The 14083-nt window shown below is 34.0% G+C and overlaps 1 protein-coding gene across 24 annotated transcripts in view; it reads left to right on the top strand.

Annotated features, from left to right (window-relative positions):
* Positions 1-14083, top strand: part of LOC145279892 (protein scribble homolog) — a 772271-nt gene that overhangs the window by 684401 nt on the left and 73787 nt on the right. For all 24 annotated transcript variants that reach the window (XM_080131386.1, XM_080131379.1, XM_080131375.1 and 21 more), the window contains 2 exons: positions 104-203; positions 6276-6332. In XM_080131386.1, the coding sequence (XP_079987512.1) occupies positions 104-203; positions 6276-6332 (157 nt within the window). The remainder of the gene's footprint in view (positions 1-103; positions 204-6275; positions 6333-14083) is intronic.

The following is a 14083-nucleotide window of genomic DNA, read 5'->3' as shown; positions in this document are numbered from 1 at the left end:
TAAAAATAAGTTAAAAAACAAGGAGTAATGATAGTCATAATCTATTATCCTTTGTCAGTGAGAACTATGTATTTAACTTTGTCTTTTCTATATTTCCTTGCAGAAAGAGAATCCAACTGAAGGGATGTCTGTTACAGAGAGACGAAAATACTTTGAACAAGAAATCAAACATCAATCTACTGGAGCACCTCGTAAGGGTCCAGGTAAATAGAGCTTTGAAATCTCTGCAGGACAGCATTCGTGAGAATGCATTCTCTACAATGTATCAACATGTTTGTTTATATATATGAGCATTAAAATGAAGTATATATGCTACCAAAAGTTATGCCTAGAATCTTTAGTCTAATTTTGATTAAAATCCATGAAATGAATTTGATTCTTGAAAAATGTCTAAAATCTGTAGCTTAAACTTAAGGAGTTGTAAGAAGAAATAGCAATTCAGGAAATTTTTCTTAATTGGTGTTTAATAATGAACAAATAGTAATAATAGGTGGTTAATAATAAACAAATCAGAAATATTTGAATTTTCAAATGAGACGTTATACCCGTATTATGTCCCATAATCGTTTAAAATAATAAACAGAAACTGAAATTCAGAGAATAGTTATTAATTGATGGTTAAAATTTCATTGATGTTATTTAAAAATTGACTAAGATATCCAGGCTCCCTATGCAAAAACTATTTTAAACTAAATATTGCCCATATTACTCCCCCTTACATCTTGCAGTTGTCTTCCAAAACTCAAAATGAAATTGGAGTTTATCTCCTACAAACATAATACAATAAAGATATGCTTGATATTGGGAATAGAGCATCGTTATAATTAAGAATGAAAATACTCAAATGTTAAGTTACATATTTTATAAATTTATATTTTCTAAAAGTGCACCAAAAACAGAGTATACATCCATAAATGTCCTTTAAATGTAGATTTTTTCAAAGAAAACATTTCTTTTCATCAATTGCAGAAGATCTGCATTATTGCACTCAGTTCTGCCAACATGTTGAAGCAGAAAATCTATGCATTGTATTCGGATCATTTTTACTCACATTTTGAAACTACATTCAATTTGAACGATTTTGACTTCTGATTTAAGATTTGCGCTGATGAATGCATATGCGATTTGTGCACGGATAAATACTCAAATGTTCTGCATCATGCAATATATCTGTAGAATTGCTGATCCATAGCAAATGACATTTTTTTTTAGTTCCTATTCAATGTTATTACCTATTGTAATTCTCTTTTCTCTCTTGGAATTATAACCTGTAAGTTTCTATCAGACTTTTAATAAAACACCTATATTTTCCTATGAAAACGATTTCAGATTTCTAACTTTAAAACTAAAATTTTTATTTCTAAACTAGCTGTACCAGACCATGCGTTGCTGTGGCTCAGTGTGATTAAATGAAAAATAAAACAAAAAAAGAGAAAGTGCATGTTTCTTCTATGCGTAGTTGCATACATACAATATTTGACAATCTTTAATATTTGTGCTCCCAAAACAAAGATGGCAGAAATAGATGCAGTTGATGCAAATATCAAACGAAAGTTACCACTAAGCATGAAATGAAACACAAAATCATACAGAACCACTCCATTTCTTAAAACCTATTTCAGTTTCAACAATTCTTGTGTTAATATATTTAATATATTATTTTAAAAAGACTCCCTTTATAGAAATGTAAAAATATAAACATTTTCTTTATTTTTTTTATTGTTATGTGCTAACAAAAACAAATTTTCACCTTAAAAATATTACATTTGGACATGAAATTTAAAAATGCAAGGTATCCTAAAAAAAAAACAACAACAACATAGGCCTCAATTTGGCTTGAATAAAACCTTCTGTAGAAGATATTAAGAATTGTCATAGAAATATTTGGTATATGAAGGATTATTTATTTTGGCTAAATTAAGGTCAGTATATATATTTTTTACACACTTCATAGTTTTGTCCTCAAAACCCAATTTTTATGCAAAATTGGAATCTGTACTTGCTTGCAACTAATTGAACCTTAGTTGTCTTTCATGATAGTGTTGGCATCTTCCAGCTTATTATCTGGGGTCACTATAATGCATAAATGATGATACTTAGCCATATTTTGATTTAACCCTACCAAACCAAGTTATTGATATACTAGTAATTTCCTAAAAATGCTACCGAGTTATCGCTAAACCGGTATTTTTCTGACCGCATATTTTTGTATTGGCAGGGAGCTAAAAATAGTTACCCAATCGCTGCTTAGCCTCGATTTAGCACAAGCCTAATGTTCTGCAAATGAATTCCTTTGTTTTGGTGGAGTTGTGAGTTGTTTTGTAGACTAAAGTAGCCATGAAGTGAACTAGTGACAAACCAAACACTTTGACAGGTATAAGGCAAGACGAAGGAGTTTTACGATGCAACAAGTGTTGGATAAAGAAACAAATTCTGATTCAGACGAAGGCAAATTTGATCAGGAGTTTCTGAATCAAGTAATGCTAGTGATGATGAATGTATCGATGAAGGAGGAAGTGATGATAATGCAAGTGGGTCTGTGCATCAAGGAGGGTTTCACCTGTTGGGCAGACTGGCACATGAAGGTTGAATACCGTCGGTAGATAAAAGGCAAAAAATTACTAATGCGTTTAAATTTTTTTCACAATTTTGCCAGGAGGCCAGGCACAGGGGCAAATTAGGTTCAGTAGTTCTTGTTTTTCTTGTTGAGAGTGGGACCTGTTGCCACCCTGATTTAGGGTCTGTGTGGCAGTGCTTGAGTTACAAATTTTCGAGTTACTTTTTTTTTTCAGTATATTATGGGGGAAATACATGCACGACCTTACTGTGAAGAACTGAGACAAACCTGCTGCCAACCTTGTTGAAAGAAACATCTTAGTGCAGTGTAATGTTTTAAAAGATTGTTTTTTCTTTATTAACCAATTACATTAAAACAAATATCAATAGTCCAGTGAGTTAAATGAAATCAAAGCACTATAGAAATACCTCACAATCTGTATGGTACAATTAAAAAAACTTAGAAATGTTACACGTTTTAATTCATGACTTAGATAAAAAGGTAAGTAAAATCTGCGTAATCAGAAAGTGCACATAATTTGATATAAGTTTAATAAGAATAAGTTTAATAAGAATAAGTTTAATAAGAATAAGTTTAATAAGAATAAGTTTAAAAAATAAATTGTAGAGAAATTACTGAATTTTTGGAAATGGTGATGTTTGTATTTTGGTACACTTTTTAAAAAGATTATTAAACGAAACATGTCCACTAAAACACATATTTTGCCATTTTAAATTCCATACTAGTGCATTTTGTGAAATAAACGTATGTAAGCATTTCCTCAGGTTTGCCTAGAATCTGACATAAACCTTTGGAATATGGTAATTGCTGGTCACGCAATTGTCAAATTGATCAGCCAATCAGAAAATGACAATGAACACAAATGCGATTACCTGATGAGAAGCTGTGAAAAGAAAGAGACGATTTTTGATAAATTTTTGAAAAAAAAAAACAATTTTTTACATTCTTAAAACTTGTTAAACAATTTTTGCTTCTTAAAACTTTTCTTAAAATTATCTTAGAAAAAAATTGTTTGGAAGTTTCTCTTGAAAAAAAATTACAAATAAAACATGTTTTTTTTTTATTTCATTGTTTTTTTTGTTTTTTTTGCTACATGTTGGTGTTTCCTACCATTACCAATTAGAGGAACTAATCTTAAACCTAACCCCTAACTCCACCGCCCAAAAAAAAGAATAAACACAAGAAAAAAAAAATTAAAACTGAATAGGCAGAAGTTTCACTAGTTGATTCTTTAGCTTGCTATTAATTTTTTATTGGTTTTATACGATCAGTTACTAAACTTGTTGCTTTGAAGTTATTTCAAAATAACTAATTATTATTGATTTATGTAGAAAGTTTAGGAAAAGATTTTATATAATTTATTATTTCTCTCTCTGTATATATACATATATATATATGTGTGTGCGTGTATGCATAAAAGATAAATAAAAAAACAAATTTGCCATAGGTAGAAATTTTTTTTTTTACAAGGTGGTCACCACTTATCAAGGCCCGGAAGCTACTCAGGGATAAGGGTTATTGTAAGTACAGTACGTTAGTGTGGAGATTTAATAAAGTGTCTACTTAAGGGGGCGGTTCATCAGGAATTTGTTTACGTTGAACTTGAAGACATCCAGGTTGTAGTCAGGTGGGAAGCAGGCAGACGAAACAGAGTTCCACAGGCGTGCAGTTCTAAAAATGAAGCTTTGTTCATGGAATCTATGTTTTGATTTAGGCATAGATAAAGAGTGGGGAAAGTTTTTAACAGTGGATTCAGCTAGATGGGTGTTTTTCGTGAAAGCTTGGCGAGGAGGGACCAGAGATTGGAGTTCAGATGAGCACCTGCCATGGAAGTAACGATAAAGGCTTGCAACGTCTCTTCTGTGGGAGAGAGGTTGCAGGGAATAGAAAAGGGCATCCCCTACTAAGCCACAAAGTCTATTTTGTACTCTGTCAAGGCAGGATAGGCTGTTTTTAGCAGCTCCTGCCCAGATATGGCAGCAGTATTCCATCCTTGAACGTACTTGGCTTTTATATAGATAGAGAATTGCATCAGTAGTGAGATATCTTCTGGAGTGGTAGAAGGATCCCACCATCTTTCTAGCAACCTTGGCAATAGACGATGTACATGTTCTATTTCAGATCAGGAGTGAAGGTCAAGCCCAGAAGCTTGTCAAAACATGGGGCTTCTCCTAGATGAGAGCCGTCCATTTCTATTGATGCCAGATGGGGATCAGAGCGTTGATGATGTAAAGATAGGAGTTTGGTTTTAGATGCATTAAAGGTAACCAGCCACGTCTTCCCCCACTGAACCACTTGTTCGAGATCAGAGGAGAGAGAATCAGAGAGAGCTTTGTCATTTACAGCCCTTGATGTGTTGCCGTAGATGGTCGTGTCATCAGCATAGATATCAACGAATGATTTAAGTATGTGTTTAGGGAGATCATTGATGTAGATCAGGAAGAGAGTTGGGCCGGCCCAGGATGGACCCTTGAGGGACTCCAGCATTAATACTGTGGGCCTCTGATTTTTGTCCATCAACCACTACTCTTATGAGCCTATCAGAGAGAAATGATTTAATGATAGAGAGAATATTTCCAGTTATACCGTAGCTGAAAATCTTGTGAAGTAGGCCTTGTTGAAGGCCTTTGATATGTCAAGAGCAATTGCCCTAGAAAGGAAGCCTTTGTCAAGAGATTCACTAATCCTATGAGATATAACCGTTAGCACATCTGCGATAGATCTTGCAGAACAGAAACCATATTGCGTGTCATTAAGAAGGTTATTTCTGCTGAGGTGGTTGACTATTTCTCTATTTAATATGGATTCCAGCAACTTACTTATGACATACAGGAGACTTATTGGTCTGTACTGAGAGGGAGATGACTTATCACCTGAGTTCTTAAATACAGGGCATACTGATGAGGTTTTCCAGGATGTTGGAAAGCACTTCCTAAGGCAACTCTTAAACAGTTTCGTAAGTATGGGAGCAAGTTCTGGTTAAAGCTTTTTTAACACTATAATTGGGATGCCGTCAGGGCCAGTTGCTTTACTAGAATCAAGGTTCTTGATTAGCTTGGCGACCTCATGCACAGATATTTGTATGTTGCCTAGCGTAGAAATCATCAAAAACAAGAAATTTATCAGTTTCATTCAGATCAGTGAACATCAGTATTTCATTTAATCTTAATTTCGTTATTTTTAATAAATATGTCCTCATATATATATATATATATATATATATATATATATATATATATATGTATGTATGTATGTTATATCATTGAAGGGAAGAATTTATATCTTATTTATTATTATTAACGTGTGTCTCTTATGCATATCAATGTTGTCATGTTACCTCTAATGTATATATATATACATTGTAATAATAAAGTCACCTTTTTTCTGTTTCTTGGTTTTCTCTGATCAAATCTTCCCGTCACTGGTCAATGCTGGAAAAGGAACATCTGACGGAAACATAATGCCTATTTTCTGGCATGGATTCTTTATTCATCTTCGAGTGAGGTGGGGGGGGGCACATTGCATTGTTGACTCAAGCTTTATTGCATTTCTTTCGACCCATTCTGCATCCCTCAACATGTCTGTTTCTTCCAAAATCATTGATTGATCTTTCCTCTTGTCTAACAATAATTCATTATTTCATTATCATTTTGTAAAAGATTTTATGAAAACTTTTTTTTTAATATTCTAATTACAGTTAAACAATTCAGTTACCTTTCTGATCACGAAGTGGAACGCATGAAGCAGGAAGATGGTAAATACATTTTTTTTACACTTTGGCTCTTTTTTTACCTTATTGGGATGAAATAATTAACAATTTTAAAATAAACAAGCCAAAAACTATATGGTCCCCCAGCTGATGCCTTTGTTATGTTTTTGAATAAAACGTAATGAAACAACTTTAGTAAAAGCCCTATAACCACGATAAGGTATTGCTTCTGTATAAGTTTTTTTTTTATTCTAGATGTTAAATTTTTTTTTTGGATGGGGGGGGGGTCACATATGTTATTTTTTTGTTTTATCGATTTTGTCGATATGAAGTAAATGAATCAAAATAGCTATAAAGTAATCACACATTAAAGTACAAAACAAAGTGATTACTAAATGGGTTGAGAAGCTACAGTGCTGCTGAAGAAGAAAGTTCTGTATCAAGAATTAAGTTTGAGTGGTGTAATTTGAGCTCTGAAGAAATTGTTGAGATCCATTAAGGGATTCTATTAGTGCCACATTGTTTGCAAGAAACTGATCCAAATTGAAATCACCCAACAAAAAGTACCCTTATACCATCATCAGGCAAGTTGTGGAGCATCGATGAGAAGATTTACAAAAATTCCCTAGTGGGCCAGGCTTGCAGTAAACGAGCATACAACTAATCGCATGTATCTACGAATATAAAATCAATGTTTGTAAAATCGAGTCTACAAGAGTTACTTCCCTTGTACTGTTAGCCAAAATCAGTCGTAGAACTGTTACCCATTTTGCCCATTTAAACCCCTGGCTTGATTGGGCTAAAACAGCCAAATGTCACCGTTTTATGACAAACGATGTGTTAAGTTTTGAGACATTGTGTTGAACAAAGATGGCGGTGTAGTTCAGATTAGTAACCAAGATGGCGGCCAAGAATCAAATGCGGTCCGTGGCGTAGTAAACAGCAAACTGATTGAATCCAAAATTTGACAATTTTTATAATAATTTTGAAACGCTTTTATTGATTGTTTAGCACAGCCGGTGCTTATAAAAATAATTGGCGAATCCATTCGTCTCATACCCCCATTAGGAGTCAAAACATTTTACGCGATGCCTTAATTTTTTTAAATTCGGTACCATTTAAAACCACTATTAGTATGAATTTTAGGAGAAAAATAAAAATTAGCCCCAAAAGGTGTTTTTCACCCCTAAAAACCCTGAGGCTCAAGCCCCAGAATTTTCCCAAGATCAAATATTATGTTCCCAGATGTTTATCTATGTGGTCTTGCTTTTAGGTAATTTTTAACAAAATCTAATGGTTGGAAAAGATTCTATGTCCCGAAAAGTGCAATTTTTGGCCACTTTGACTCATTTTGACCCCCTTTTGATGCAATCATAATTTTTATCGAAAAGCCAAAAAGTTATATTTCCTCCCTTGAGTAGTTGTGACTTCATGCAAAATTTCAGAAAAATGTAATGAGTAGTTATTGAGAATTCGGGGAACGAACGGACGATTGGACAAGGGTGAATTCTAATTCTAAATCTTACTAAGTCAGTGAACCAACAGTGTAAAAGCAAGTTGTTTTTTGTCAGTAAACTTATTACTTGTTATTGTTATTATTTGTTTGTCATGCTTCTTTTACTATCTCTGTTTTTAAACCAATTGTTGTTATCATTATCGGGGAATATATGCATTCTGTTAGTTGCAAAAGTAAATCATTTCCTTTGCTTAATTTAATGCACACTTTTGATTCTTCAATTAATGGATCAGCAAATTATTCATACAAGCCAACAGTAACACAATAGGTTATGGACTCAGTCAAAATCGACTTTATTCCAGTGGAGATAAAACTGATTTTTTATTGTGGGAAATAAAATTTATATCATGTGTTCAGCTACAAAAATTATCTTCTTTTGTACAGCGAAATATGGGATGCAAATGAAGATGACTCATATCAAGAGAAGATCACAAATGTATTTAGATTAATGATGTAATCTTTGGAGGACATAAACCTGCCATAAGAGATGCATAAATTAATGATGGAAATATTAAAAAAACATTACATTAGAAATGGCAAACCAAGAATCATAGCATTCTAGACAGAATTGACATTACTGTTCATATTATCAGGACTGAGAAATTTGTGGGTTCCCTTAAAATGGTTGATGAGAACATAACAGGCAGTTTATTAATTGCAATGCTTTTACAAAATGGATGACCAGAAAACATTGCAGTTTTACCAATAATGAGATATTATAAAAAGGGTGACTAGGAAGCCATCAGAGATCTTATCAGAGATGCCCCATGGGGAAATATTTTTTCTCTTCCTGCTGAACAGTGCGCAAATGAGACCACTGAATGGTTCAAAACAGTAATTGAAGCTCATATTCCCATGCGGAAATTTTATAGCAAGCCCCACTCTCCCCAATGGTTTACTTCTACTTGCGCCACTGCCATTGCTCAAAGGCAGCATGCATACCGCAGATTTAACCGACATAAGTCCAGTTCAAACAGACAGAAGTATACAGAAGCTAGGAGTAACGTTAAGAAAGAAATAGCGGCAGCTAAGAGAGAATTTACTGAAACCACTAAAAAATGCATCGAAGCACAAAAAATAAGAACTCGTGACTTCTGGAAAATCTACAACAGTGTAGTAAATAATGGGCAATCAACAATTCCCCTACTAACCAACAATCACGAGGTTGTTTGCTCAGCAAATGACAAGGCTAATATGCTTGCCAGCCGGTTTGCCTCAAACTCCACACTGGACCCTTCCAACCACCCCCTGCCTGACTTTCCTTTGCAGACAGACGCCATACTAGACGATCTAAAAATCACCCCTGCTCAGGTGCATGCTATCATTAAAAACCTTGAAACTTCAAAAGCATGTGGACTTGATCTCATCCCAGCTGTGCTATTAAAAAAGTGGTCAGCCGAAGTAGCTCCAGTTCTCTCCAAACTCTACAACAAATGCCTTAATGAATCATGCTTTCCAGGCTGTTGGAAAACTGCTTCTGTGGTACCAGTATTCAAGAATTCTATCAAAAGAATTAACCCATCAAATTATCGCCCCATTAGAATTCTCCCACTTTTCGCCAAAATATTTGAGACCATAATTAACCATGCTCTAGTCCGTCACCTTACAGATGCTAAACTTCTGACTGACAAACAATATGGATTTAGACAAACCCGTTCCACAGCAGACATCCTCACTGTAATCTCTGAACATATATACCATTCACCCGACAAAGCGGGGGAGGGCAGAGCGGTAGCTCTAGATATATCTAAGGCTTTTGACAGGGTATGGCATGAGGGTCTCCTTAGGAAAATTAAATCATATGGTATCACTGGAAGAATACTTAACATAATTAAATCCTTCTTAGATAAGAGAAAAATCCAGGTTGTCCTCGACGGTCGTACATCTAAACAATATGATATAAATGTGAGAGTGCCTCAGAGGTCTATCCTTGGACCTCTATTGTTCCTAATATTTATTAATGACCTCCCCGACAAAATTGTCTCTGAGATGGGTATATATGCTGATGACACCACACTCTATAACAGGCATGACAAGAAAAAAAATGACCACATAACTAAAGAAATGGAAAAAACACTAGAGGATGACCTCCAATCTGTAGTGGAATGAGGACAAAAATGGATGGTCACATTCAATGCTGCCAAGACTAAACTGGTTTCCTTCAATAATTACAAGAAACCTTTTCTGCCACCAATAGCAATGGCCAGTGACTCCCTATCTGAGAGTACATCTTTCAAACTGCTTGGCCTAATGTTCACAGGAAACATGAGTTGGAACAATTACATTAAAAACATTGCCAGGGCCGCTGCGAAGAAGGTAGGCTCTCTCTACCGTGCTAGAGAACTACTGACACCTGAAAGTATCCTGTACCTCTATAAGGCCACCATTCGCCCATGTATGGAGTATTGCTGTCACATTTGGGCTGGTGCATCTGCTACTAGTCTCTCGCTCCTAGACAAGGTTCAAAGGAGAGTCGCCAATCTGATAGTCCCTGAACTGTCATCTAAGCTTCAGCCTTTGTCCCATCGATGAAACGTTGCATCCCTCTGCCTGTTCTACAAGTATTTTAATGGTGAATGCTCTGACGAACTGTAGACACTTGTGCCCCCACGATGTAGACACCCTCGACAAACCCAACAGGCAGCTAAATACCACCCCCTACTGCGTGGGGTTGTCGGTTTTGTCCCTAGATGTAAAAGATCTTTCTACTCCAGTAGTTTCTTCCCCAGAACTGCTAGACTCTGGAATTCCATTCCAGGTCCCTGCTTCCCCAACTGTACTGACATGCAGAAGTTCAAGTGTAACATCTTGCTGCCCAAATCCCAATATAGTGCCCCAGCTGCTCCTGATAGTAGCCCCCTACACCAAAGTGGCAATGTGCCTTGTTTGGGGTGAAAATGTAATTAAAAAAAAATAAATAAATAAATAAAAATAATGAGAAGACCTAAAATGTAAATCTTCCTCCAGGAGTTATGAGGAGGCAAAAAAAACAAAATGTTGGAAAAAAGACATGTAGAAATTATTCAGTGAAAATATCTCTTAAATCTAAAGCCAAAAAAGATGTATAATGTTGTAAATGTGGGGGAAAAAACGAACACAAAGGTTTTCAGTGTAAAAATGAACACAGATTTCAGTTTTTAAAAAAGATGGTATGAAAATTGTAAAATGATACAGAATTGTATGAAAGGGAAAACAAAAATGAAACCAACTCATTTTAATTAAAAACCTTGTTCAGATGAATTTTTCTGACAGTTTTGTGAAGCTACCACTCACAAAATTACAGACAAATTTATTTGAATTGATAAAAATTTTGATGAAACAAAGGATATCAATGAATTAATGGAAGTCATAGTGTTTGCAGAATTCATGCTAAAAGAAATGCTGAAACTTATCTCAAAGATGATAATGACAAAAAAAAAAGCAGAAAAAAAACCAGACTAATCTGTTATCAAATGTGTTATCCTCTCCAAATATTTTTTTAACTAAAAATCGATTTCTTAAAAAATAATGCCAAATTGAAGATCCCAGATGGAAGCATGTATGCTATTAAAATGTAAGGGAAATTTTCTCAACAATATTAAAAATAAACAAACACATTCTCTGAAGTGATAATACAATATTTGAACATTATATTAAATTTTGAATTAAAAATATAAAAATAATAAATTTAAAAACATGAAAATAATAAAAATAATCATTTTGTAAAATTCACACTAAAAGAATATATCAATACACAAATAAAATAGCCAAAAAACAAATAAGAGATTTAATAAAATATGATACTACTAATAATAATAAAATATGATACAATAAAATATGATACAAATGAACCAACTTCAATAAATGTATCAAAATAAGCCATAAAATTTTGTTGGTGATTACTCAGGACTTATTACAATATTTTTCTTTAAAAATAAATGTCAAGCAGCAAATGCCACAGAGAAATGTCTAGTTGATATACCAACCTCTGGTTCAATCAAAAGATAAGAAACGGATAAATGTATGTGTTGTCACTTGTCTGTCCAGGGATATGAATGAGCAACAAATTAAAAGAAATAAAAACTAATAAAACTCAGAGTTAAGACAGTTTTATTTTAACATAAAAGAAAATATGCAAATAATATTTACAAGTATGCACATTTTCTATTTTGCTGCTAGCTTTGAAAGCGATTATAAGGTTTATAGCATTAATGGTGAAGGGGAGATAAGAACTAACTTCAAATCAAATGTTAGGTCTATTAAGAAGAATATTAAAATATAGGTCAATGAGAAAACAAACAGAAATCTTTGTATGTACCGAAATTTCAGTTTCTTTAAATGATGTAGTGTTTGGCTTTAAAGGTGTTTCTTTCAGCTGGATTTTCATCCTAGAAACAGTATCGCAGTTCTTAACAGCAACTTAACAATTTAACTACCAATGCAGCTGCTAGTGCAGCATAGGTTTCTGTATGGAATTTTTATTATTTCAGATTGTTCTGAAAGATTCTAAATAAAATATTTTGATGTTCTATGGAATGTCATGACAGAAATTTCTTGATTATGCTAGCTTGTTTATAAAATGTTTTAAACAGAATATTTTAATATTTTATTCATTTTTATAAGGAAAATGTCCTTTCATAACAGTGTTCTATATTTAAAAACCTCATTCCTCAGAATAGTACAGTTGAGAGATCATAGGAACTCTTTTTTTTGTGTGAGATATTTATTAATATAAATTTACCAAAGAACTTTGGGAATTATACCATGAAAGCATCAATCTACATCAGAAATAGATGTTCAAAGAGAAGAACTGAAAAAACTTCTGAAATGTTCTCATTCCCAAAAGCAGGAGTTAACAAGAAGTTTGATTTAACTAAAAGTTGTGAACATTTCCATTAACAGCAACAAGACAATGAAGATGAAAATTATTCTTTTGATTAACCCATAAATAAAACAACTTGACTAGAGGATCAAAATACAGAAGAGCCAAACAAAAATCTGAAATATCAAATAATATTTAACACAGGATTATGAAGAAAAGGCTGCACTTTACCTAGAAAAATATCTTGCCACAGCAAGAATTTTTTCTATGATGCTGGATTACCTCTTGGATCCCAGTTGAGAGTCTCCATTTCTTCGTGTCATACATGATTTTGTTATGAATTAGAAAGGATTGATTCCACTCTGGTGACTATTTAGGCAGGTATTCTTATTATGTTGATACAAAAATAATGTCGTTTTTTGACGTTCAACTTCAAATAAAAAAAAGGACATTATTTTTGCACCAACCAAATAGTTTACCTATGAGGTAAAGAGTCCCCTTTTTGCTAGGCAAGAATAACAATCTTACTCAGCTTGCCATATTGGATTGTCATAAGTGTCCCCAACAAGTTTGGCAAAATTTAAATGTAGTGGTTATTGGGTCGTTTAGTAAAGACAGGCAGTCAAGAGTAGCTTAGTATCATGTATCCAGTGCAAGAGATAGAAATTAAGATTTGTGGGGCCTCTAACATGCCAGTCTGATGACCGATTACATACCAAGTACAATAATAATAATAATAATAATAATAAAATACTTACAGCACAACTGAGAGAACAAATCTACCACTCTCTGGATAATCGTGGACTCCTCCCCGAGGAGCAGAAAGGATGCCAGAAAGGAAAAAGAGGAGCACATGATCTGCTATTCATAAATGAAAAGATCCTAAAGGAGGCAAAAAGAAGAAGAAAGAATTTAGCCATGGCATGGATCGACTACAAAAAGGCGTATGACAGGATCCCCCAAGCATAAAATAAAATGCCTAAAAATGTATAAAATACAAGCAGGATCATCGATGTCATTGAAAATGCAATGAGAACATGGTGACTGGAATTGACAGCTGATGGACAACACATAACAAAAAATTAACATACAAAAAGACATCTTCCAAAGAGACTCACTATCGCCATTGCTGTTCATAATAGCCATGATGCCCCTGAACAATATACTGAGAAAGTGCCAAGCTGGATACAAGTTCTCTAACACGGAGGAAAAAATTAATCACCTGATGTAGATGGACGATTTGAAACTTTTTGCAAGGACCGAAAATGAACTCAAGACATGATCTTCAGTGCGGACATCCAAATGGAGTTTGATATGGAGAAGTGCACACTACTAGTTATAAGAAAGGGAAAACTAGAGATAACAGAAGGCATAGAACTACCCAACCAAACGGAGATGAGAGCACTAGGGGAACAAAACAACTATAAATACCTGGCAGTTCTGGAAACAGACGCCATCAAAGCAACAGAAATGAAGAAG

The sequence above is a fragment of the Euprymna scolopes genome, chromosome 7, assembly GCF_053919585.1.
Source record: "Euprymna scolopes isolate OS-2025 chromosome 7, ASM5391958v1, whole genome shotgun sequence".
Classification (NCBI taxonomy): Eukaryota; Metazoa; Mollusca; class Cephalopoda; order Sepiida; family Sepiolidae; genus Euprymna; species Euprymna scolopes.
The sequence above is the reverse complement of the archived record's forward strand: the minus strand, read 5'-3'. Positions and strand labels throughout refer to the sequence as shown.